The sequence below is a fragment of the Saccopteryx leptura genome, chromosome 6, assembly GCF_036850995.1.
Source record: "Saccopteryx leptura isolate mSacLep1 chromosome 6, mSacLep1_pri_phased_curated, whole genome shotgun sequence".
NCBI classification, from domain to species: Eukaryota; Metazoa; Chordata; class Mammalia; order Chiroptera; family Emballonuridae; genus Saccopteryx; species Saccopteryx leptura.
This window is the reverse complement of record NC_089508.1, coordinates 151328512-151355087: the sequence shown is the minus strand read 5'-3', so window position 1 is coordinate 151355087 and position 26576 is coordinate 151328512. Positions and strand designations below refer to the sequence as shown.

At 41.7% G+C, this 26576-nt stretch overlaps 1 protein-coding gene across 3 annotated transcripts in view; it reads right to left on the bottom strand.

Moving 5' to 3' along the window:
• FAF2 (Fas associated factor family member 2) overlaps positions 1 to 26576 on the bottom strand; it is an 80480-nt gene that overhangs the window by 26112 nt on the left and 27792 nt on the right. For 2 of the 3 annotated variants that reach the window (XM_066343918.1, XM_066343920.1), the window contains one exon: positions 14368 to 14436. In XM_066343918.1, the coding sequence (XP_066200015.1) occupies positions 14368 to 14436 (69 nt within the window). Of the gene's footprint in view, positions 1 to 14367; positions 14437 to 16957; positions 17059 to 26576 lie in introns of all 3 variants that reach the window. The other variant, XM_066343919.1, reaches the window with a different exon arrangement.

The following is a 26576-nucleotide window of genomic DNA, read 5'->3' as shown; positions in this document are numbered from 1 at the left end:
GGATCCATATTCAATCTGGATACTGAAGCTAGGTGTGCTCCCCTGGTTGGCAATACTTAATGCACACCATCACACATTTACACCAGTAGGGGAACGTGTCCTCGCACCACAAGAGGGGAGTACAGAACTCTGCATTTGAACTCTAGACCATCACATGAGCATCTCCCCTTAGCTGACTTTCATCTGTACCCTTTCCCTGTGATAAGCTGTTTTTGTAAGTATAACAGCTTTCAGTGAGCCCTTCTAGTGAATTATCAAACCTGAGAGTGGTCCGGGGAACTCCCAGGACCTGCAGATGATGTCTGAGTGAAGGTGGTCCTTTGGAGGACTGATGTGCCCTCTCACCTTGAGAGCTGGCTCTAATTAAACTTTACAGTGCAGCTAACTCCAAGTAGTCCTGTAGTTTTTATGTTCTCAAGTATTAAGGTACAATCCAAAAGTGAAAAATAGGCATTCAACAAATGGTACTGGGACAACTGGATATCCACATGCAAAAGAATGAAGCTGAACCCCTAAATCACACCATGTATAAAATTAACTCAAAATACATCAAAGACCTAAATGTTGTAAGGACAAAATTTATAAAACACTCAAAAGAAAACACAGGTAGAAATCTTCACGACCTTTGATTAGGTAATGATTTCTTAGATGTCATACTAAAACAAAAAGCAACAAAAGAAAAAAAATAAATTGGACATCAAAACTAAAAACTTCTGTGCATCAGAGGACACTATCAGAGTCAAAAGACAAATCAGAAAAATGGGAGAAAATATTTACAAATCATATACTATACATGATAAGGGTCTAATATCTAGAACACAAAGAACTCTCACAACTCATCATCAAAGACAATTGAATTTTACAAAGGGCAAAGGACTTGAATATATATATTTCTCAAAAGAAAATATACAAATAACCAACAAACAACACAGAAAGACGTTCTACATCATTAGCCATCAGAAAAATGCAAATCCAAATCACAAGATACACTTTTACACCCACTACCAATACTGGTGAGGATGTGGAAAACTGGAATACTTCTACACTATTGTAATAGTGTAGACTCTTTGGAAACAATCTCCCAGTTCTTCAAAAGGTTAAACACAGAGTTACCATATGACTGCAATTTCGGCCTAAGTATATACCCAAGAGAAATGAAACATAGTGTCAAAACAAAACTGCACATTAATGCTCACTGCAACATTACTGATAGTAGCTGAAAGTGGAAACAACCTAAATGTCTGATGAAAGACTAAAGAGATGTTTGTACAAGGGAATATTACCTGACAATATAAAGGGCATGAAGAAATCTTTTATTTGGGAGGGGATTATTTCTTTAAAGCTGAATCAAAGCCAAAAGTTTTTATTGGGGCCTGACCTGTGGTGGCACAGTGGATAAAGTGTCGACCTGGAACGCTGAGGTCGCCGGTTCAAAACCCTGGGCTTGCCTGGTCAAAGCACATATGGGAGTTGATGCTTCCTGCTCCTCCCTCCCCCTTCTCTCTCTCTCTCTCACTCTCTCTCCTCTCTCTAAAAAAAAAAAAAGTAATGAAAGAAAAAAAAGTTTTTACTGGGACAAGTAGTCAGTGAGATGTCACTTCAAGCTTTAGAGTCATCAAAAATACAAAATTATACATTTCTAAAACTTTATTATCTTTTAGTTTCATTACAGTCTTCTTAATTCGATTACTAACACCTGATTAAAAGTAAAGCAATAAACTACAGACTTAAAAACAGTATGCTAAGTGGAAAAACCAGATACAAAAACAAAATATTGTCTGATTTCATTCATGAAAGGTATCTAGAAAAGGCATATTTTATAAAGACAAAGAATTCTGGTTACCAGATGTTGTGGGGAGGGGGTACTGGGAAGTAACTGTATAATGGGCACAGAGTTTCAGTTTGGTATGACAAAGTTCTGAAGATGGTGATGTCTGCACAATAATGTAAATTAAGTTGACCAATCGTCCTCCTTTAGGGAGGACAGTCCTTCTTTTGTAAGTTTCACCCTACCTCGAAAAGTCCTCCTACATGTCCTCCTTTTTGATATTAGAAGACTAATCTGTAAATGTCCATATTCAATCGATGCAGAGTTGATCCATTGCGTGTGATGTGACGTATTTGTATTTGACATGACGATTCGTCAAGGATCAGTACAGTGCGGCGAGACACGATTATGAGATGCATGCGCTCCGCACGGCAGACCTTGAGAGAGTGCGTGATATACCAAGCACGCAAATAGCTTTGTGCACTTCTTACTGAAACATGACACGGTACATACGACATTGTAGACTCACGATTATTTTTTTCTCAGTGAATATTCAATCATAGGTAAGCAAAATTCACGTTTTATTAATTCATTATCTATTTAATAATTTCCAAATACGTATAATTTTATTTACAAGTATTTTCCCAAAATTCGAGTTTTTTATTTTTTTTAATTTTTAATTTTTTCTTTCTGTATTTTTCTGAAGCTGGAAACGGGGAGAGACAGACAGACTCCCACATGGGCCTGACCGGGATCCACCCGGCACGCCCACCAGGGGGCGACGCTCTGCCCACCAGGGGGCGACGCTCTGCCCCTCCGGGGCATCGCTCTGTTGCAACCAGAGCCACTCTAGCGCCTGGGGCAGAGGCTGAGGAACCATCCCCAGCGCCCGGGCCATCTTTGCTCCAGTGGAGCCTCGGCTGCGGGAGGGGAAGAGAGAGACAGAGAGGAAGGAGAGGGGGAGGGGTGGAGAAGCAGATGGGCGCTTCTCCTGTGTGCCCTGGCCAGGAATCGAACCCGGGACTTCTGCACGCCAGGCCGACGCTCTACCACTGAGCCAACTGGCCAGGGCCCAAAATTCGAGTTTTAAAGTGGAAATTTAACCTCAAACCGTATCTATTAATAACGCATTTTGATTAAATAGTTGCATAAAACAGACGTTCTTTAATTAGAAAATGATAAATACACCCGAATATCACTCCAAATTGGTGGCTTTGATATTTAGTTTCGTTAATTTAGCTTCCGGAAAATTCGCCTACCATGATGTAACGTTTCAGTTCCTAATGTGCTTGCATCGTTCGTGTAGCTCTATATTTTATTTTTAATTTTAAATTTCATTTAAGGGATGGGAAAATCAAAAAAGAGAAAATGCCATTTCAATGATAAACTGGAAAAGGAGTTTCCAATCCTCATATCAAAGAAAGATACCATTCTTTTCTGCAATATTTGCAGTGGAGAATTTTGTATTGCAGTTGGGGGCGGAGCAGTGATAACGAAACACTTGACCACCAACAAACATAAGCAATCATTGGATGCATCAGCTTCCACTTGTAAAGAAACAAGTTTATTTAAAACTTCAAATTATTCTGAAGATGAAAAACAGTTGGCTGCAATGGAGGGAACATGTACATTTCATACCATAATTCACAATCAAAGTTTTCGTAGTATGAATTGTACAACTAAATGATTGAAAAATGTGCATTTTCAATGCCAAATTTTCATGTGCCAGGACAAAATGGGAGGCTATTTTGATATCAGTATTGAAAAATTACTGTGACAAAATACTTACAGAGGACTTGGAAACTGCAGCATTTGTAATGATTTTATCTGATGCATCAAATCATAATGAAATTAAATTGTATCCAATAATAGTAAGATATTTTAATGTTACCAAGGACATTCAAGTAATAATTTTTTTTTTTTTTTTGTATTTTTCTGAAGTTGGAAATGGGGAGGCAGTCAGACTCCTGCATGCGCCCAACCGGGATCCACCTGGCATGCCCACCAGGGGGCGATGCTCTGCCTATCTGGGGCTTTGCTCTGCCGCAACCAGACCCATTCTAGCGCCTGAGGCAGAGGCCACAGAGCCATCCTCAGCGCCCGGGCCAACTTTGCTCCAATGGAGCCTTGGCTGCGGGAGGGGAAGAGAGAGACAGAGAGGAAGGAGAGGGGGAGAGGTGGAGAAGCAGATGGGCGCTTCTCCTGTGTGCCTGGCCGGGAATCGAACCCAGGACTCCTGCACGCCAGGCCGACGCTCTACCACTCAGCCAACCGGCCAGGGCCAATAATTTTAAATTTAGAATCCATTGAGGGTGAAACTTCTGAAATTTTGTCAAACCATCTATACAGAGTAATAAAAACAACTTTAAATCCAAAGTTGTTGAACTAACTGCTTATAATACAAATACTAATTTTGGTGGGCGAAGACGCAAAGGGGTGAATAATGTGTGTGTAAAATTACAAGAGTTACTCCAGGAGAAAATACTAGGAATAGGTTCTAATGCACATATTTTGTCAAATCAATCAACACAGCGTCATGTGCCATGCCAATTGATGTAGAAGTAACAATAACTACAATTTATTTGCATTTTAGTCATTTTACCTTTCATGTTGCTACTTTAAAACAATTTTGTGAAGAAGCAAATGTTGAAGACAAAAAACTTTTAGGATATTCAAAGGTTAGATGGCTTGCTAACCTGCTATAGAGCGTGTTCTACAATTACTTGAGCCTCTTCGTTCATCTTTTTTTTTTTCAGAGAGAGAGAGTCAGAAAGAGGGATAGACAGGGACAGACAGACAGGAACGGAGAGATGAGAAGCATCAACCATCAGTTCTTTGATTCATGTTGCGACATCTTAGTTGTTCATTAATTGCTCTCTCACATGTGCCTTGACCATGGGCCTTCAGCGGACCGAGTAACCCTCTGCTCAAGCCAGCGACCCGGGTCCAAGCTGGTGAGCCCCTGCTCAAACCAGATGAGCCCGTGCTCAAGCTGGTGACCTCAGGGTCTCGAACCTGGGTCCTCCTCATCCCAATCCGACGCTCTATCCACTGCGCCACCACCTGGTCAGGCTCTTCGTTCATATTTTTTAAGTTTAGACTTAAAAATGTTCTAAAATCCTGGAGTTGTTTTTCAATAATAAAATATCTGAGATATTAATGTATTTTGTACATATTCAAGCATCTTTTTCACAAAACAATTCAAAAGATTGAAGGCGAACACATTTCAGCTATGGAAGTTAGTCTTATTTTGAATGACTTAATCCTGCAATATGAATCTCGTTTTGAAGAAAAATTTCTTCCTTTAATTATGAAAAGAAAATTGTCAGACTTAGAGGAATCAAATCTGGGCATAATAGAAAAGTTAATCAAAGAAGTGCAGATTTTTTTTTTTTAAAGGACAGTGAAATGCTCTTTTTTATTTTTATTTTATTTTTTAAAATATTTTATTTATTGATTTTTAGAGAGAGGGGAGAGAGAGAGAGAAGGGGGAGGAGCAGGAAGCATCAACTCCTATACGTGCCTTGACCAGGCAAGCCCAAGGTTTCGAACCGGCAACCTCAGTGTTCCAGGTCAACGCTTTATCCCACTGCGCCACCACAGGTCAGGCAGAAGTGCAGAATTTTTACCAGACATGTTTTCAATATATCAAAAAATGGTCTGAAACAAACATGATGGGAAATAACAGTTTTCAATGGTGTTTTTTTTTACCTCATCATATATTGGACAGATACTGAATCTTGTCTTGAGTTTTTATCTATAAAGAAATGCCAGACATCAAAATAGACAATTGTCTCTTTGAAGAAATTAGAAGACTGAATGTGTATTTAAATTCTGAAAAGTTAATACAATGGGAAAATGAACACGTTGAAATTGATAAAAGATGGGTGGAAATATTCGGCCTTTTCAAAAATGAACATATTATTCCATGTGAAAATTTATTTATTCTTGTTCAATTTACATTGTGCTGCCCTGGAACTAATGCAGCAGTTGAAAATGTTTTTTCAATTGCTAACAATTTTTGACAAGTGAGAGATCGAGATTGAATGTTGATACTCTAGCTGCAGCATTTGTGGTAAATTCAATATGAAGGACATTTCTTGTTCAAATGTTTCCAATATATTGTTATAAGATGATACATTGACAAAAAATATTTATTCAATGGAATGAATTTAGATAATATTATCTAAATGAGTACCTTTTTCTTACAATTACTATTAAAAATTAATAGGCATGTAAGCATAATTACAATATAAAATATTACAAATGTTTTTATTCTGCATTTATATTATAGTGTATTGTTGCAATGATAAAATGTTTCTTTTATTTATGATATTTTCTTCAATTTATTTTTGTCCTCCTTTTCATTGTAAAAAAGTTGGTCACTTTAAATCAGTGAACAACTCAAGCGCAGCAACTACATGTATGAGTTGGTATTTCTCGCTCCCCCTACCACACCTCCTATCTCTGTAAAATCAGTAAATTTTTAAAAACAAATTCCATACATTTTTTAAATGTTGTCACAGTAATTTTTCAATACTGATTTCAAAATAGCCTCCCATTTTGTCCTGGCACATGAAAATTTGACATTGAAAATGCACATTTTTCAATCATTTAGTTGTACAATTCATACTACGAAAACTTTGTGATTTATGGTGTGAAATGTACATGTTCCCTCCATTGCAGCCAACTGTTTTTCATCTTCAGAATAATTTGAAGTTTTAAATAAACTTGTTTCTCTCCAAGTGGAAGCTGATGCATCCAATAATTGCTTATGTTTGTTGGTGGTCAAGTGTTTCGTTATCGCTGCTCTGCCCCCAACTGCAATACAAAATTCTCCACTACAAATATTGCAGAAAAGAATGGTATCTTTCTCTTTTTTTTTTAGATTTTATTTATTCATTTTAGAGAGGAGAGAGAGAGAGAGAGAAAGAGGGGAGGAGCAGGAAGCATCAACTTCCATATATGCCTTGACCAGGGAAACCAGGGTTTTGAACTGGCGACCTCAGAATTCCAGGTCGACGCTTTATCCACTGTGCCACCACACAGGTCAGGCGGTATCTTTCTTTTATATGAGGCATGGAAACTCCTTTTCCAGTTTATCGTTGAAATGGCATTTTCTCTTTTTTGATTTTCCCATCCCTTAAATGAAATTTAAAATTAAAAATAAAATATAGAGCTACACGAACGATGCAAGCACATTAGGAACTGAAACGTTACATCATGGTAGGCGAATTTTCCGGAAGCTAAATTAACGAAACTAAATATCAAAGCCACCAATTTGGAGTGATATTCGGGTGTATTTATCATTTTCTAATTAAAGAACGTCTGTTTTATGCAACTATTTAATCAAAATGCGTTATTAATAGATACGGTTTGAGGTTAAATTTCCACTTTAAAACTCGAATTTTGGGAAAATACTTGTAAATAAAATTATACGTATTTGGAAATTATTAAATAGATAATGAATTAATAAAACGTGAATTTTGCTTACCTATCTATGATTGAATATTCACTGAGAAAAAAATAATCGTGAGTCTACAATGTCGTATGTACCGTGTCATGTTTCAGTAAGAAGTGCACAAAGCTATTTGCGTGCTTGGTATATCACGCACTCTCTCAAGGTCTGCCGTGCGGAGTGCATGCGTCTCATAATCGCGTCTTGCCGCACTGTACTGATCCTTGACGAATCGTCATGTCAAAATACAAATACGTCACATCACACGCAATGGATCAACTCTGCATTGATCGAATATGGACATTTAAGATTAGTCTTCTAATATCAAAAAGGAGGACATGTAGGACTTTTCGAGGTAGGACGAAACTTACAAAAGAAGGACTGTCCTCCCTAAAGGAGGACGATTGGTCACTTAACGGATTGCTTGTGGTATGTGCCTTAACAGGACAAGCCCAGGGTTTCAAATTGGTGACCTAACTCAGCATTCCAGGTCAGCGTTTTATCCACTGCGGCATCACAGGTCAGGCAATTTATGAAATGTTTTAAAACTGATAGTGGTCATGGCCATAAAACTCTGTGAATATCTAAAAACAATGTATTTTCACATTTTATTTTTTCTTTCCTCTTTTATTTTTTTGTTTTATCTTTTTCTTTCCTTAAGAGACACACACACAGAAAGGGAGAGACCAGAGGTGTCAACTTGTAGTTACGTCACTTTAGTTGTTCAGTGATTGCTTCTCATACATGCCTGGGGGGTGGGGCTCAAGCCAAGCCAGTGACCCCTTACTCACTTTGGCCTTCAAGCCAGCAGCCTTTGAGCTCAAGCCAACAAGCCTTTGCTCAAGCCAGCAACCTGAGGGTTTCAAACCCGGGACCTAAGCATCCCAAATTGATGTTCTATCCAGTGGGCAACCACCGGTCAAGCTGTTTTTTATTTATTTAATTTCACATTTTAAAGGGGTAAATTGTTTAATATGTTAATTACATATCAATAAAGCTGTTATTTAAAAACCACAACTGGCCCTGGCTGGTTGGCTCAGTGGATAAAGCTTCAGTCCAGCATGCAGCCATCCCAGGTTCGATCCCCAGTCAGAGCACACATGAGAAGTGACCATTTGCTTTTCTTCCCCTCCCTCTCCCAGTTCTCTCTCTCTTCCCTTCTTGCAGTCAGTGGCTTGATTTGTTCAAGTGTCAGCCCTAGGTGCTGAGAATAGCTCGGTTGATTCGATTGGCCACAGATGGGGTTTGCTGGGTCGATCCTGGTTGGGGCACATGCGAGAGTCTGTCTGTCTCCCCTCCTCTCACTTAAAAAAATAAATAAATACAAAATAAAAACCTCAACTGATAGCACTGGTCCTCAATTATAAAATTAGAGGTTTGAGAGGGATGGGTGTGGGGGAGATAGAGGAGTGTATGGGAGGGATAAATGGTGATGGACAGAGACTTGATTTGGGGTGGTGAACACACAATACACTGTATAGATGACATGCTAAGGAATTGTGCACTTGAAACCTATATAATTTTGATAACCAGTGTCACCCCAATAAATTCAATAAAAAGGAAAAAATTATAGGTTTCAGGCAAAACGTAGAATTTTGGAAAACTTTAATTTGCCACTGTAACCTTGACAGTTTCCTAGTATCTTGTAAAGGCTTCTCTGATGAGTCTGGTGGTGCTATTAATGAATCACATTATATAATAAAATGCATCAACATTTGGAAGATCGGTATTAATTCAGTGAACCACTATTCTCCAAATAACCAATGCATGAAATTATGAAATCATGCGTTGGTAAAAGAGACCCTTTCAAAGTAGAAGACAGACCAACAAGACTTCAATGTAAAAGATGATGAAAAGTTCCTTGATACGATTTCAAATTCCATTTTGCCTTTAAGAAACTACTACAGTATCAAAGACTACCCAGTTATCTGAAAAGGCTATTAAAATATTCCTCCTGCCTTGGTCGCATAGCTCAGTTGATTAGAACATCATCCCAGTACACCAAAGTTGCAGGTTTGATCCCTGATTAAATGAGTGAAACAACAAATCAATGTTTCCCTTTCCCTTGCTCTCTCTAAAATCAGTCAATAAATAAAAAAAAAATTTTGAAAGAAAGAAAGGAGAGCCCTGGCCAGTTGGCTCAGTGGTAGAGTGTTGGCCTGGCGTGCAGGAGTCCCGGGTTCGATTCCCGGCCAGGGCACACAGAAGAAGCACCCATCTGCTTCTCCACCCCTCCCCCTCTCCTTCTTTTCTGTCTCTCTCTTCCCCTCCCACAGCCAAGGCTCCATTGGAGCAAAGTTGGCCCAGTAACTGAGGATGGCTCTATGGCCTCTGCCTCAGGAGCTAGAATGGCTCTGGTTGCAACAGAGCAACGCCCTAGATGGGCAGAGCATCGCCCCCTGGTGGGCATGCCGGGTGGATCCCTGTCAGGCGCATGAGGAGTCTGTTTGACTGCCTCCGTTTCCAATTTCAGAAAAATACAAAAAAAAAAAAAAAAAAAGAAAGAAAGAAATAAAGGAGCTTGACCAGGTGATAGCGCAGTGGACAGAATGTCGAACTGGGATGCGGAGGACCCAGGTTTGAGACCCCGAGGTTGCCAGCTTGAGCACGGGCTCATCTGGCTTGAGCAAAGCTTACCAGCTTGGACCCAAGGTCGCTGGCTCAAGCAAGGGGTTACTCGGTCTGCTGAAGGCCCGCGGTCAAGGCACATATGAGAAAGCAATCAATGAATAACTAAGGTGTCGCAACAAAAAACTAATGATTGATGCTTCTCATCTCTTTCCATTCCTGTCTGTCCCTATGTATCCCTCTCTCTGACTCTCTCTCTGTCCCTGTAAAAAATAAAAATAAAAAAAATAAAAAGATTTCCCGCTCAGGAAATCTTAAAAAAAAATTTTTTTTCTTTTATTTATTGATTTGAGAGAAAGAGGAAGGAAGGTGAGAAGGAAGGGAGGAATAAAGGGAAAGAGGGAGAGAGGGGGGTGAGAGGGGGAGAAAAGAGAGGGAGAGGGGGGAGAAAAGGGAGAGGGAGATGGGGAGAGAATGAGAGAGTGGGGGAAAAGGGAGTGAGGGAAAGAGAAGGAGAAAGGGAGAGAGAGGGAGAAGGGGGAGAGGGGAAAAGGTGGGGAGAGGAGGGAGAGAAAGGGAGGGGAAGAGAGGAGAAGAGAGGAGAAGAGGGGGGAAAGAGATAGGGAGAGGGAGAAAGAGATGGGGAGAGGGGGAAAGGGGGAAAGAGAGAGGGAGAGATGGGGAGAGGGGGAAGAGGGGGGTGGGGGGGAGATGAGGAGAGGGGGAAGGTAGGGGAAGAGAGGGGAGAGAGAAATAGGAATACTGATCTGTTCCTGTATATGCCCTGAAGGGATCAAACCAGCAACCTTTGTGCTTCAGGATAAAGCTCTAACCAAATGAACCATCTGGTCAGGACTAGCCAGTCTCATTTTTAAAAAAGGAAAAGAAATATTAAAAAAACAGAATAGGGGCCTGACTGGTGGTGGTGCAGTGAATCAGTGTAGAATGCTGAGTTCACTGGTTTAAAACTCCGATGTTGCTGGTTCTGAGCTTGGGTTCATCAGTGTAGGGTTGCGGTGGTTTTAGAGGGGAAATCGTCCACATGATCCCAAAGTTCCTCAGCTTGAGCCCAAAGGTCACTGGCTTAGGCCCAAGTTTTTCAAGGTTGCTGGCTTGAACAAGGGGTCACTGGCTTGGCTGTAGCCCCCCACCCAAGGCACATATGAGAATCAATCAATGAACAACTAAGGTGCTGCAACTACAAGTTCATGCTTCTGATCTCTCTCCCTTCCTTGTCTCTGTCTGCTTGCCTCTTTCTCACTCTTAAAAAAGAAAAGTATTTCCAGAAATCCAGCACACTATTCACATAACATACCATAATCGAAACAGTAATTTCAAGGAAAATCAAAAGGTGTTTGATAAAATTCAACGACCAGCCTGGCCTATGGTGGCACAGTGGATAGAGCATCAACCTGGAATGCTGAGGTTACAGGTTTGAAACCCTGGACTTGCCTTGTCAAGGTACATATGACAAGCAATAAGCAAGCAATGAACAACTAAAGTAAAGCAACTATGAGCTAACACTTCTTGCTACTGCCCCCGCCCCGAAAAACCAATAAATATAAAATTTTAAAAAATTCAACATCACTTTTATTTTTAGAAAGTGAGACAGACCGACAGACAGGGAGAGAGATGAGAAGCATCAACTTGACTGTCACTTTAGTTGCTCACTGATTGCTTCTCATACATGCCTTGACGAGGGGGCTCGGCCAAACCAGTAACCCCTTGCTGAAGCCAGATGAGTCCGTGCTCAATCAAGCTGGCGACCTTGGAGTTTCAAACCTGGGACCTCAGTATCCCAGGTCAATGCTCTATTCACTGTGCCACCACTAGTCAGGCCAACATCCACTCTTGACAGACACTATTAATGTAACAGAAATGGAGGAACAATCAACAGATATTTATTAAGAGTTTATGAAGTGCCTGACCTGTGGTGATGCAGTGGATAAAGTGTCGACTTGGAACACTGAGGTAACCGGTTCGAAACCCTGGGCTTGCCTGGTCAAAGCACATATGGAAGTTGATGCTTCCTGCTCCTCCCCCCTTCTCTTTTCTCTCTCTTTCTCTCTCTCTCTCTCTCTCCTCTCTAAAAAATAAATAAGATATATATAAAAAAAGAGGAAAAGTTTATGAGGTACTAATATCAGTTTATTTAGATGCTAGAAATATACCATTTAACAAAACTGGAAAAAAAGTATTTCTGCTTATGGGCTCTGGCGGGCTGGCTCAGCGGTAGAGCGTCAGCCCAGCATGTGGATGTCTCGGGTTCAATTCCCAGCCAGGGCACACAGGAGAAGCATCCGTCTGCTTCTCCACCCTTCCTCCTCTCCTTTTTCTCTATCTCTCTCTTCCCCTCCCACAGCCAAGGCTCCACTGGAGCAAAGATGGCCTGAGGATGGCTCCATGGCCTCTGCCTCAGGTGCTAGAATGGCTCTGGTTGCAATGGGGCAACACCCCAGATGGGCTGAGTATCGCCCCTGGTGGACATGCCGGGTGGATCCTAGTTGGGCACATGTGGGAGTCCGTCTCTGCCTCCCTGCTTCTCATTTCAGAAAAATACACACACACACACACACACACACACACACACACACACACACTTCTGCTTTCATGAAGCTTAAACTCTAGTGCCCTGGTCAGTAAACTCATTAGTCAACAGAGCCAAATATCAACAGTACAACAATTGAAATTTCTTTCGAGAGCCAAATTTCTTAAACTTAAACTATATAGGTAGGTACGTTCCTTATCGAGGTAGCGCCCACACATGGTATTTTTGTGGAAGAGCCACACTCAAGAGACCAAAGAGCTGCATGTGGCTCATGAGCCATAGTTTGCTGACCAGGGCCCTAGTGGATCTATCTGAAAATGACGACCAACAGTTCTGGCCAGAAAGCTCAATTGATTAGAGCATTGTCCCAATGCACCCAGTTTGTGGGTTTGATCCCCAGTCAGGGCACATATAGGAAAAGAATGGTATTTCTGTCTCCCTCCTCTCTCTCTCTCTCTCTCTCTCTCTCTCTCCAAAACCAAATTTAAAAAGTTTTTAAAAAATAATAAAGTAACTTAAAAGAAAAAGCAACCGTCTGACCAGGCAGTGGCACAGTGGATAGAACGTTGGACTGGGATACGGAAGGACCCAGGTTCGAGACCCCGAGGTCGCCAGCTTGAGCGCATGCTCATCTGGCTTAAGCAAAAAGCTCACCAACTTGAACCCAAGGTCGCTGGCTCGAGCAAGGGGTTACTTGGTCTACTGAAGGCCCGCGGTCAAGGCACATATGAGAAAGCAATCAATGAACAACTAAGGTGTCACAATGAAAAACTGATGATTGATGCTTCTCATCTCTCTCCATTCCTATCTGTCTATTCCTCTCTTTGACTCTCTCTCTCTCTCTCTGTCCCTGTAAAATAAAAAAAAAAAAGAAAAAGAAAAAGCAACCAAAAGAAAATTAAAAAGAAAAAAAAAAGAAAAAGCAACCAACATCACAGTGATAATAAAATATAAGACACATTATAGTGAGGACAAGATGTTTGCTATCAACTGACATTGTTCTGAATTTCTAGCCCATTCAATATTCAAGTAAAAGAAACAAAAGATCCATGTACTGGAAAAATTCACTGAGTTTCAGATGACACAACTATCTAGAAAACCCAAAAGAAGACACTATAGAGTATGTAATAAAAAGGTTCACATTAAAGTATCTGGGTACAAACCAAATATATACACAAAAAATAGTTTTCTCAAAAAAATCATTAAAAATAAACAGGGAGTGGCACTATATTAAAAAATTTAGTCATTATCTTTTCTATGATATCATACACTTTGGTCATAAATCTTCAGTTTTCACACTATTTTTTTAAATTTATTGATTTCTGGAGAGGGGGGAGAGTGGAAGAGGGAGAGAGTGGGAAGGAGAGGGATAGTGAGAGAAGAAGGGTGACAGAGAGACGGAGAGAAGGAGAGCAAGAGGGAGAGAGGGAGGGAGAGGGAGAGTGAAAAAGAGGGAGGAGAAGCAGGAAGCACCTACTAGTAGTAGTTGCTTCGTATATGTGCCTTGACTGGTAAGCCCAGGGATTCGAACTGGTGACCTCAGAGTTCCAGGTCACCGCTTTATCCATTGCGCCACCACAAATCAGGCCATTTTTTTTAAGTGAGAGGAGGGAAAATAGTGAGAGAGACTCTGCATGCCCCCTACCTGGGATCCACCCGGCAACCCCAGTCTGGGCCCATGCTTGAATCAATGCCACTCTCAGTGCCTGAGGCCGTTGCTTGAAATAATCAAGCCACTGGCTATGAAAGAAGAGGGAGAGAAGAGGGAGAGGAAGGGGAAGAGAAGCACATGGTTGCTTCTCTTCTGTGCCCTGACTGGGAATTGAATGCAGGACTCCATTTGCTGGGCTGATGCTCAATCCACTAAGCCAACCAGCCAGGGCCCATTTTTAAAGATTTAAGAGCTATAAATTTCTAAAACAAATCTACTGAGAGAAAAGATTCCTGCTGTGGAAAAATACATGTCTTTGAATCATTGTTAAGACTATGAAAAAAGAAATAAGCTCAGAATAAATCCTGTTATACCTCTATGTTCCAGTTATGCTGTTCCAACGTATGACGACATTGATCCATAGATTCTATGCCAGTCAGATCCTGAAAAAGATAACAAAAAGGTACTTTGGGAAAAATCGACAGTATGTTTATAGATATTTTTATCCCTAGTAGAATACTTATGAATACTTGTAGGAAAATACATTTAAAAGTGTTGTAATAGATGGTCAAATACATTAACACTTCACTAATTCAGAATTTACCCAATCAGTTATAACAGATTATTCCCATGAAACAAAAGATGGAAATGTCTTAAAAAAAATACTGGTCTTTTAAAACTTCAAGGCTTTCAATTAAGAAGACAAGTGATGCCCTGGCCGGTTGGCTCAGCGGTAGAGCGTCGGCCTAGCGTGCGGAGGACCCGGGTTCGATTCCCGGCCAGGGCACATAGGAGAAGAGCCCATTTGCTTCTCCACCCTTCCGCCGCGCTTTCCTCTCTGTCTCTCTCTTCCCCTTCCGCAGCCAAGGCTCCATTGGAGCAAAGATGGCCTGGGCGCTGGGGATGGCTCTGTGGCCTCTGCCTCAGGCGCTAGAGTGGCTCTGGTCGCAACATGGCGACGCCCAGGATGGGCAGAGCATCGCCCCCTGGTGGGCAGAGCATCGCCCCCTGGTGGGCAGAGCGTCGCCCCATGGTGGGCGTGCCGGGTGGATCCCGGTCGGGCGCATGCGGGAGTCTGTCTGACTGTCTCTCCCTGTTTCCAGCTTCAGAAAAATGAAAAAAAAAAAAAAAAAAAAAAAAAAAAAAAAAAGAAGACAAGTGATTAAAATTAATTTTCTCCTCTCAAATTCATATTTAAAAAAAATTAAAGATTTCTTCAATCCCTAGGTCCGGCAAAATATTCTTTTAAATTTTTACTTATTGATTTTTAAAGAGGAGAAAAAGGGACACACACACACACACACACACACACACCGATTTGTTGCTCCTCCTATTTCATGCTGTCATTGGTTGATTCTTGTATGTGCCTCGATTAAAGATTGAACCCACAACCTTGACATGTTGGGACAATGCTCTAACGAAGTGAGCTATCTGGCTAGGGCCCAGTAAAATATTCTTCAATGCTAAACAACTATTCTCTTTATAATACATAATGATATAATAATGTAGGCTTCCTGAAAAATATAATGAATTTCATTAACTTACGTGTTTTACCTCTTGGCACACAACCTACTTTACAATATGAACTATGTACAACGTTTTATTAAAAAGTGTCTGGGCCCTGGCCTACAGTAGCTCAGTGGATAGAGCATTAGCCCAGTGTATAGACATTCCAGGTTTGATTCCTGGTCAGGGCACACAGAAGTGACCATCTGCTTCCCTTCCCCTCCCTCTCTTTCTCTTCCCCTGCTGCAGCCAGTGGCTCGAATGGTTTGATCATGGCCCCAAACACTGAGGATAGCTCAGTTGGTTTGAGTGGGTCAGGCTCAAGTGCTAAAAATAGCTCAGTACTCAAGCATTGGCCCAAGAAGGGGTTGCTAGGTGGATTCTGGATGGGGAGCATGCGGGAGTCTGCCTCACTATCTCTTCTCCTCTCACCTAAAAAAAGTCTGTAATTCAGATATTTGCCTACAATAAGTTTCTTCTCTACTCCCTTCTTCTTGGACTATTCTCAGATTTCACTTTGTCTCTGACCAAAGTCCCTTCTCTGGCTTCTTTTCTTCCATCCCTGTTAACACAGGAAGTTCCCTATGCTGTCCTCGGTTTTTGACTCGCTACACCTCTCTCCTTGGCAATCTTATTTAATCCTCAGGCTTCAACCACCCTTTCTACTCAGATGACTCCTAATTTAATTTCTGAAGTTTAGGAGCACTTTTACAATAGCATATTCAATATTTCTACTAAATTTGACACCAGTACCTCAAGTGCATCATTAAAACCACACTATATGTGTTAACAAACAACCATTCTCCCAAATATACAGGCTAAGATGGCATCTGCAATCTCTAGACTCATCTTTGAGTACTCTATCCCTTGAACTCCACACTTCAAATCAAGTTGACCATTTTCTGTATTATACCTATAACCACATTTCCATTCCGACAGCCAGCATCTTTAATCAAGCTTTTATAATACCTCAAAAAGAATTGTCAAAATAATTCAGTTTTCTTCTTCCTTCTAACTCTTTTTCCTATTTTGGGTGTGTGTGTGTGTGTGTGAAAATAATTCAGTTCTCTTCTTCCTTCTAACTCTTTTTCCTATTTTGGTGTGTGTGTGTGTGTTACTCGTGTGTGTGTGTGTGTGTGTGTGTGTGTGTGTGTGTGTGTGTTACTCCTCTGTTCAAAACTTTTCAGTTGACTGAAGAATAAATTTCAAAATCCTTAGCTTGGCATTCAAGTGTTCCTGTAATATAGCCCCAACCTTGCTTGCAAGATTATTTTTTATTTCCCTGTAGGTATCCAATACTCAACAAATTTAACAGTTCATATGAACATCTAATGACCAGAATTTCCATACAGCTAAATCCTTGCCTTCCTTCAAGGTCTAATAAAAAAGCCACTTCCATCCATCCGTCCATCCATCCATTCATGCAACAAATATCTATTGTAATTGTCTATTCCTTACAATGTCCAAGGGATTTAGAGATGAATATTGTAATAGCCTCCATCCTCAAGAAATTCTTCTAAACAACCAGTAAGCAACAGGAGAAAGAGACCGATCTCAACCTGAAAAGAATGTGATGAATCAGGAGAGTGAGGCTTTTGCCTGTGACCGTGGACCAGAAATGTTCAACCTTCAGATTTTAGCTTCCTTTACGTGCAACATGAGGGATTTAATTTTGACTGGATATCCATTCCAGAGCTTAAAAAACCCAAACAAAAAACTGAAGTCTGAGTGCAATTGTTTATTTTTTTGAAATTATACCAGAGGTAATAAACTTCGCTAATAAATCTTTGTCTAAAATGTTGTAAAATTTTCATACTAAAATTGAAAAGCTCTTTTAGGAACTCTAGAGCTCTATTAAGAGAACCACTAGCTTTCATAGCTTTGACAGTCTGGATTCTAGTGCTGGACCATTCCCAGCCTCTTACTAGCTTGGCTATTGCCTTCAGGCTTGTAGTAGGCTCCCCCTCAACTTCCACTTCTCAGTCCACTGCAGTCTTTGAACATTCTCATTAAGAAGTGGACTCTTCCGGTTGGCTCAGCGGTAGAGCGTCGGCCTAGCGTGCGGAGGACCCGGGTTCGATTCCCGGCCAGGGCACATAGGAGAAGCGCCCATTTGCTTCTCCACCCCTCCGCTGCGCTTTCCTCTCTGTCTCTCTCTTCCCCTCCTGCAGCCAAGGCTCCATTGGAGCAAAGATGGCCCGGGCGCTGGGGATGGCTCTGTGGCCTCTGCCTCAGGCACTAGAGTGGCTCTGGTCGCAACATGGTGACGCCCAGGATGGGCAGAGCATCACCCCCTGGTGGGCAGAACGTCGCCCCATGGTGGGCATGCCGGGTGGATCCCGGTCGGGCACATGCGGGAGTCTGTCTGACTGTCTCTCCCTGTTTCCAGCTTCAGAAAAATTTAAGAAAAAAAAAAGAAGAAGTGGACTCTTGCCTGACCAGGTGGTGGCGCAGTGGACAGAGCGTTGGACTGGGATGTGGAGGACCAAGGTTCAAGACCCCGAGGTCGCCAGCTTGAGCGCAAGCACATCTGGTTTGAGCAAAAAGCTCACCAGCTTGGACCCAAGGTTGCTGGCTCAAGCAAGGGGTTACTCGGTCTGCTGAAGGCCCGCGGTCAAGGCACATATGAGAAGGCAATCAATGAACAACTAAGGTGTCACAACGAAAAACTGATGATCGATGCTTCTCATCTATCTCCGTTCCTGTCTGTATGTCCCTATCTATCTATCCCTCTCTCTGTCCCTGTAAAAAAAAAAAAAAAAAAGTGGACTCTTGCCTGACCAGGTGGTGGCGCAGTGGGTAGAGCTTCGGACTGGGATGTGGAGAACCCAAGTTCGAAACCCCAAGGTTGATTGATAGCTTGAGCGTGGGCTCATCCAGCTTGAGCGCGGGGTTGCTGGCTTGAGCATGGGGTTGATGGCTTGAGTGTGGGATCATAGACATGATCCCATGGTTGCTGGCTTGAGCCAAAAGGTTGCTGGCAAGGTCACTCCCTCTGCTGCAGTCCTCCAGTCAAGGCACATGTGAGAAAGCAATCAATGAACAACTAAGATGCCATAGCGAAGAATTGATGCTTTTCATCTCTCTCTCTTCCTGCCTGTCTGTCCCTCTCTATGTCTCTCTCTCTCTAAAAAAAAAAAGTGGACTCCTACTTTCTTCCCAGAGTGTGAATGTCTTTAAATACCAAAATTGTTTTCTACCTTTCTTACATGCCTATTATTTTCTACCCTATCTCATCAGAGAATGTAGGTTTCTAGACAGCAGTGTTGTGACTCATCTATACATAATATTCCCCAGTACCTAGCATACAGGGCTTAAAAAGTTGCAGAAAAAGTCCAAGTTAAAAAGATCTTTTGTATGAGCTTTAATTGTCATAGCTACAAACAAAAATATTCTACACACTTTCACCAGTCCTCATTGTACACTATTACCCTGGGGTTTTTAAATTCTACATGTTCTGCCTGACCAAGTGGTGGCACAGTGGATCGAGCTCAGACTGGGACGTGGAGGACCCAGGTTCGAGACCCCGAGGTCACTGGTTTGAGTGTGGGCTCATCTGGTTTGAGCAAGGCTCACCAGCTTGAGCCCAAGGTCGCTGGCTCAAGCAAGGGGTCACTCAGTCTGCTATAGCCCCCCAGGTCAAGGCACATATGAGAAATCAATCAATGAACAACTAAGGAACCACAACAAAGAATTAATATTTCTCATCTCTCTCCCTTCCTGTCTGTCCCTATCTGTCCCTCTCTCTGACTCTCCCTGTCTCTGCCACAAAAAAAATAAAAATAATAATAAACTCTACATGTTTTGACAAATACAAGATGGCTCTTAAAAATATCAATTTGCCACAAAAAAACCTGAACAGCAAAGCAATTCTGAGAAAAAAGAAAGAAGCCAGAGGTATCACACTCTCTGACTTCAAATTATACTACAAAGCAATAATAATCAAAAGAGCATGGTACCAGCAGAAAAACAGACACACAAATCCATGGAACAGAACTGCGAGTCCAGAGATAAACCCACATGTATATGGGCAAATAATCTTCAACAAAGGAGCTAAAAAGATACAATGGATTAAAAAAAGCCTTGTCAATACATGGCACTCGGAAAATTGGAAAGCCACATACAAAAGAATAAAACAAGACTGCTATTTGCCTGACCTATGGTGGCACAGTGGATACAGCGTCGACCTGGAACAGAGGTTGCCGATTCAAAACCCTGGGCTTGCCTGGCCAAGGCACATATGGGAGTTGATGCTTCCTGCTCCTCCCCCCCTTCCTCTCTCTCCTCTCTAAAAATGAAGAAATAAAAAGTCTTTACAAAAGACTATTTGTCACCATATACAAAAATTAACTCAAAATGGATCAAAGACCTAAATATAAGACCCAAAACATAAAATTGATAGAAGAAAACATAGGTACAAAATATATGGACCTTGTTCTTAGAGAGGATCTTATAAATTTGACTTTAGTTTAGAGGCAACGAAAATAAATGTAAAAATGAATGAATGCGACTATATCAAACTAAAAAGTGTCTGTACAGCAAAAGAAATGGTCAACAAAACAAAAAGGCAACCAACCAAATGGGAGAAGGTATTTGCAAAAACACCTGTGATAAAGGGTTAATATCCAAAATATATAAAATACTCAGGCCTGGCTGGTGGTGGAACACTGGATAGAACATCGACCTGAGACTCTGAGGTCCCAGGTTTGAAACCCCAAGGCCAGAGGCTTAATCATGGGTTCACCAGCTTGAGCATGGGGGATCATTGATAGGATCCCACAGTTGCTGGCTTGAGTCCAAAGGTCGCTGGCTTGAGCCCAAAGGTTGCTGGCTTGAGCAAAGGTTCACTAAGGCTTGGCTGGAGCCCTCAGTCAAGGCACATATGAGAAGCAACCAATGAACAACTAAAAGCGACGCAACTGCAAGTTGATGCTTCTTCTTTCCCTCCCTTCCTGTCTGTCTTTCTCTCTTGCTAAAAAACAAAACAAAACAAAACAAAAAACAAAACCCAAAATTTCATATAAGTCAACAACAACAAAACAATCCATCACTGCTGGTGGGAGTGTAAACTGGTATAGCCACTATGAAAACAGTATGGAAGTTGTCCCAATGTGGCACGGTTGTGGGTTCGATTCCTGGTCAGGGCACATATAAAAGTCAACCAATGAATGTATAAATGAGAGGAACAACAAATTGATGTTTCTCTCTCTCTTCCTCTCTCTAAAATCAATCAAAAAAACAACAACACCATATGACTCAACAATCCTTCTTCTGGGTATCTGCCCCCAAAATTTTTTTATTTTTATTTATTATTATTTTTTATTTTTATTTTTTACAGGGACAGAGAGAGAGTCATGAGAGAGGGATAAATAAGGACAGACAGACAGGAACAGAGAGAGATGAGAAGCATCAATCATCAGTTTCTCGTTGTGACACTTTAGTTGTTCATTGACTGCTTTCTCATATGTGCCTTGACCGTGGGCCTTCAGCAGACTGAGTAACCCCTTGCTCAGCGATCTTAGGTCCGAGCTGGTGAGCTTTTTTTTGCTCAACCCAGATGAGCTCGTGCTCAAGCTGGCTACCTCGGGGTCTTGAACCTGGGTCTTTCGCATCCCAGTCCGACGCTCTATCCACTGCGCCACCGCCTAGTCAGGCTGCCCCCAAAATTTGAAAACATTTCTTCACAAAGATATGTGTACCTCCATGTTTACTGCAGCATTATTCAGTGACCAAGCCATGAAAACAACCAAAGGGCCCTTCCACAGATGACTGGATAAAGATGTGGTATATATATGCAACAATACTATTCAGTTATAAGAAAGATGAAACACTGCCATTTGCGACATAGATAGATCTTGAGAGTTTATGCTAAGCAAAATAAGACAGAAAAAGTCAAGAACCATATGATTTCACTCAAATGTGATATATAAAACTAAAAGCAACAAATGAACAAACAGACAAACAAAAACACACAAAGCATGTTGATCACCAGAGGGCAAGGGGTGTCAGGGTAGTAAAGGGTCAAGGGGGTCAAATATATGGTGATGGGAGAATTGCCTTTGGGCAGTAAACACACAATGCAATATACATATGATGTATCATAGAACTGTCCACCTGAAACGTATATCATTTTATTAACCAATACCACCCTAATAAATTTAATAAAATGAAAAAAAAACACATAAAAATTTGTACAATTTTCCTGGAACTCAGTTAAGTCAGGAATGGGCTAAGGAATTAGTGTTTTTTTTAAAGCTTCACAGCCGATTCTAATGTAGACTCAGAAATTCATGGTATTGTACAATTTTAGTAGGACCAGAGATTATAAGTCACTTATTTTAAAAAAATAACTTCTTTTTTAAAAAAAGGTTATGAACAGCCCTGGCCAGTTGGCTCAGTGGTCTAGTGTCAGCCTGGCGTGTGGATGTACTGGGTTCAATTCCCGGTCAAGGCACACAGAAGAAGCAACCAGCCTGACCAGGCAGCGCAGTGGATAGAGCGTTGGACTGGGATGCAGAAGGACTCAGGTTTGAGACCCCGAGGTCGCCAGCTTGAGCGCGGGCTCATCTGGTTTGAGCAAGGCTCACCAGCTTGGACCCAAAGTTGCTGGCTCGAGCAAGGGGTTACTCGGTCTGCTGATGGCCCGCAGTCAAGGCACATATGAGAAAGCAATCAATGAACAACTAAGGTGTCGCAATGAAAAATTGATGATCGATGCTTCTCATCTTTCTCCATTCCTGTGTGTCTGTCCCTATCTATCCCTCTCTCTGACTCACTCTCTCTGTTTAAAAAAAAAAAAAAAGCAACCATCTGGCCCTGGCCGGTTGGCTCAGTGGTAGAGCGTCAGCCTGGCGTGCAGAAGTCCCAGGTTCGATTCCCGGCCAGGGCACACAGGAGAAGCACCCATCTGCTTCTCCACCCCTCCCCCTCTCCTTCCTCTCTGTCTCTCTCTTCCCCTCCCGCAGCCGAGGCTCCACTGGAGCAAAGATGGCCCGGGTGCTGGGGATGGCTCCTTGGCCTCTGCCCCAGGCGCTAGAGTGGCTCTGGTTGCAGCAGAGCGACGCCCTGGGGGGCCGAGCAACGCCCCCTGGTGGGCAGAGCATCACCCCTGGTGGGCGTGCTGGGTGGATCCCAGTCGGGCGCATGCGGGAGTCTGTCTGACTGTCTCTCCCTGTTTCTAGCTTCAGAAAAATACAAAAAAAAAAAAAAGGCAACCATCTGCTTCTCCCCTTCTTCTCTCTCTCTCTCTCTCTCTTCTGCTCCTGTAGCCATGGCTCATTTGGTTCAAGCGCATCGGTCCCAGGTGCTGAAGGTGACTCCATGGAACCTCTGGCTCAGGCACTAAAAATAGCTCAGTTGTGAGCATGGCCCTAGATGGACAGAACATCGGCCCAAAACAGGGATTGAAAGATGGATCTCAGTCGGGGCACATGTGGGTGTCTATCTCCCCTCCTCTCACTTGGAAAAGAATAAGGGAAAAAAAAGGGTATGAACATTATAGAAGAGAACAATCAGGGTAATTGCACATCTTTTTTTTTTTTTTTTTTTATTCATTATAGAGAGGGGAGAGAGAGAGAGAGAAGGGGGGGAGGAGCAGAAAGCATCAACTCCCATATGTGCCTTGACCAGGAAAGCCCAGGGTTTTGAACCGGCAACCTCAGCATTTCCAGGTTGACGCTTTATCCACTGCGCCACCACAGGTCAGGCTGCACATCTTTTATATACTGAAATACTTAACCTAATTTGCCAGCAAAACCCTTTTGTAAGCAATGAGTCAGGGTGAGCTGGAAGCTCAACTGAACAAGCCTGCTTGCAATTACTACTGATGAGTATTAAAATATGCACTAGGAATAAGTAATGCTAGACACACCTAGAACTAGAGCAACAAATATTCATCGATCCAGTATTCTATAGATCCAGGATACAGATACTGTTCCTGCTCTAATTAAGTTTGTATCCTACTAGAGAGTGACTGATCAAAACATACCACACACAGAGAATAAATGAACAAAATATTAGGCTAAGGGATTTGTTTGGATTGGGTGCTCAAGGAAGGTCTCTTCAAGGAGGTAACATGTCAGCAGAGATCTAGCTGATGAAAGACAAAGGTCCAGCCACTGGAAAATATGCAGAATAGTACTTTATAGACAGAAAGACAACAAATGCAAAAACTCTAGATACCATGCACTTGTTAAAATCCACAGAACTGTACAGCAGAGTGGACCTTCAAGTATATAAATATAAAAAATCATCTAGACCCTCATTTACTGTTGGTGGGAATGCAAATTAGTACAACTATTATAGAAGTAGGTGGTTCCTCAAAAAATTAAGAATAGAACTACCATATAACCCAGCAATCCCTCTACTGGGTATATATCCCCAAAACTCAAAAACATTGGTATGTAAAGACACTGGCACCCCCATGTTCATCGTAGCATTGTTCACAGTGGCCAAGACATGGAAACAACCAAAAAGCCCTTCAATAGATGACTAGACAAAGAAGATGTGGTACATATATACAATGGAATACTACTCAGCCATAAGAAATGAGGACATAGAATCATTTACGACAACATGAATGGACCTGGATAACATTATACTGAGTGAAATAAGTAAATCAGAAAAAGCTAAGAACTGTATGATTCTATACATAGATGAGACACAAAATTCAGACTCATGGACATAGATAAGAGTGCAGTGGTTACCAGGAGGAGGGGAAGGGAAGAGAGGGAAAAGAGGGAGGGAGGGGAAGGAGGGCCATAAAGAAAAACAAATATAGGGTGACAGAGAATGATTTGATTTTGGGTAATGGTTATACAACATAATGGACTGTCCAAATGATGTGGAGATGTTTTCTCTAAATCTATGTACTCTGGTTGACCAATGTCACCCTGTTAAATTTAACTGTCTAAATAAAACAAACAAAAAAAATCACCTGACCTGTGGTGGCACAGTAGATAAAGCATCAGTCTGGAATGCTGAGGTTACTGGTTCAAAACAATGGGTTTGCCGGGTCAAGGCACATACGAGAAGCAACTATGAGTTGATACTTCCCACTCCTCTCCCCTTTCTCTCTCTCAAAAAAAGAAATCAATAAATAAAATCTTTAAATAAATAAATAATTTCTAACCTCAGAAGATCCCAGGATGGCACACAGGCAAACAAAAGAATCTAATTGTATTAGAAATATATAAAACAATCTCTCTTAAAGGTGGTGGGGGAAAAAGTTACTGACCTAAGTAACTTTGGAAATGAGTGGAGTTTGTAAGAATAAATGCAAAAGGAACTGCATATAGCACTGTTCTCTAGTTGATCAAGTTGCTTCCCAAGTGTTAGTTTGGAAGCCACTGTATCTGTCTGTCTACCTACCTACCTACCTACCAGAATTGAATTAAGAAAACAAATGATGGGACCAGTTTTCTCATTGTAGGAAGTTATAGATAAGCAAGGGGAGAAAGCTAGAATGATCCATGTGGTAATGGATCATAGCTGGAGACATCTGAATCAACATACTTAGCTTAATATAAATGGTTACATACAGAACTAGTGAGCTTAGTATACCACATGTATGTCCTCACTCTGTTAGCAGAAGGCCTATAAACAACAAAATGTACCCCATAGCAAACACACAACATAATTAATGTCCAGATCTTGGTTTTTAATAGCACTGTACAAAAAACTGAACCAGGTTCCTTGAAGAAGTGAGCTGATTCTAGGATTGGAGGCTTGTAGTGCCAGAAAGGAAGGGAGTACGCAAGAATAATAGGGTGGTAATGAATTATAATCCAAAATACAAACCAAACACCCATGAGCCCATACAGATGTAGCAGTACAGTGGAGAGACCTGACAAACACCTCAGCTAAGTGCTGCAGACCAGAGCGGCTCCTAATAAACAGTGCGGAATTAAGGAAACATACTCATCAAGAAAAAATGAGACCAGGAGGACTCCTCAAATGCTGATGGCAATATCCGAGTGCCCCATAGCCCCAGTTTGCTTTATCATATAGCCATATGCAAATCAAGGAAGTCCTTGATACAAAATTACACATCCAAGGCTAAAAGAGGAACTCTCCCAAGGCATAAAGAGGATGCATTAGTGAAATCTACCAACATCTGAAAACAGTCAGAGGAAGGGCATGTCAATTGCTCCCAGCAAGTCAAGGAAGCAAGTGAAGTGGGTGCAAACACTCAGTCTCATAGCCAATATGGAGGTGGAAGGGGGAGAACTCAGCCCTTTGCCAAGCCTCGAATCTACAATGGCTTTCTCCACCTATGGTCCACAACAGCTAAGTGATCAGTCAACATCAACAGTGATAAAGAATGTTGAGCCTAACCAGGCAGTGGCACAATGGATAGAGTGTCAGACTGGGACACGAGGACCCAGGTTCAAAATCCAAGGTCACCTGCTTGAGTGTAGGATCATAGACGTGACCCTATGGTTGCTGGCTTGAGCCTAAGGTTGCTGGCTTGAGCAAGGGGTCACTTGCTCTACTCCCCCTGGTCAAGGCACATACGAGAAAGCAATCAGTGAACATCTAAGGTGCCACAAGGAAGAATTGATGCTTCTCATCTCTCTCCCTTCCTGTCTGTCCCTATCTGTCCCTCTCTGACTCTGTCAAAAAAAAAAAAAAAAAAAAAAAAAGAATGTTGATGCAAGTATCTCCTTGATAAGATGTAGAAGCTCTCCACCTCTGTGGTCCTTCCAAAAACCTATAACCCCAGCCTAATCATGAGAAAACATTACACAAATTCCAACTGACGGGCATTTTACAAAATACCTGACCAGTATTCCTGAAAGCTGTCAAGGTCATCAAAAACAAGGAAATCTGAGAAACTGTCACAGCCAAGGGAGTCTAAGGAGACTTGACTATTAAATAACTAAATGCAATGTGGTATCCTACATGGGATTCTGGAATGGAAAAAGGACATTAGGTAAACTGCAAGGAAATCTGAATAAAGCATGAACTTTAGTTAATAATGATGTATCAGCATCAAGTCATTAATTGTGACAAATGCACCAAACTAATAATTGTTAGATTCGGGGAGGTGTGCTGTGGCTGCCAGAGTGTTTAACTA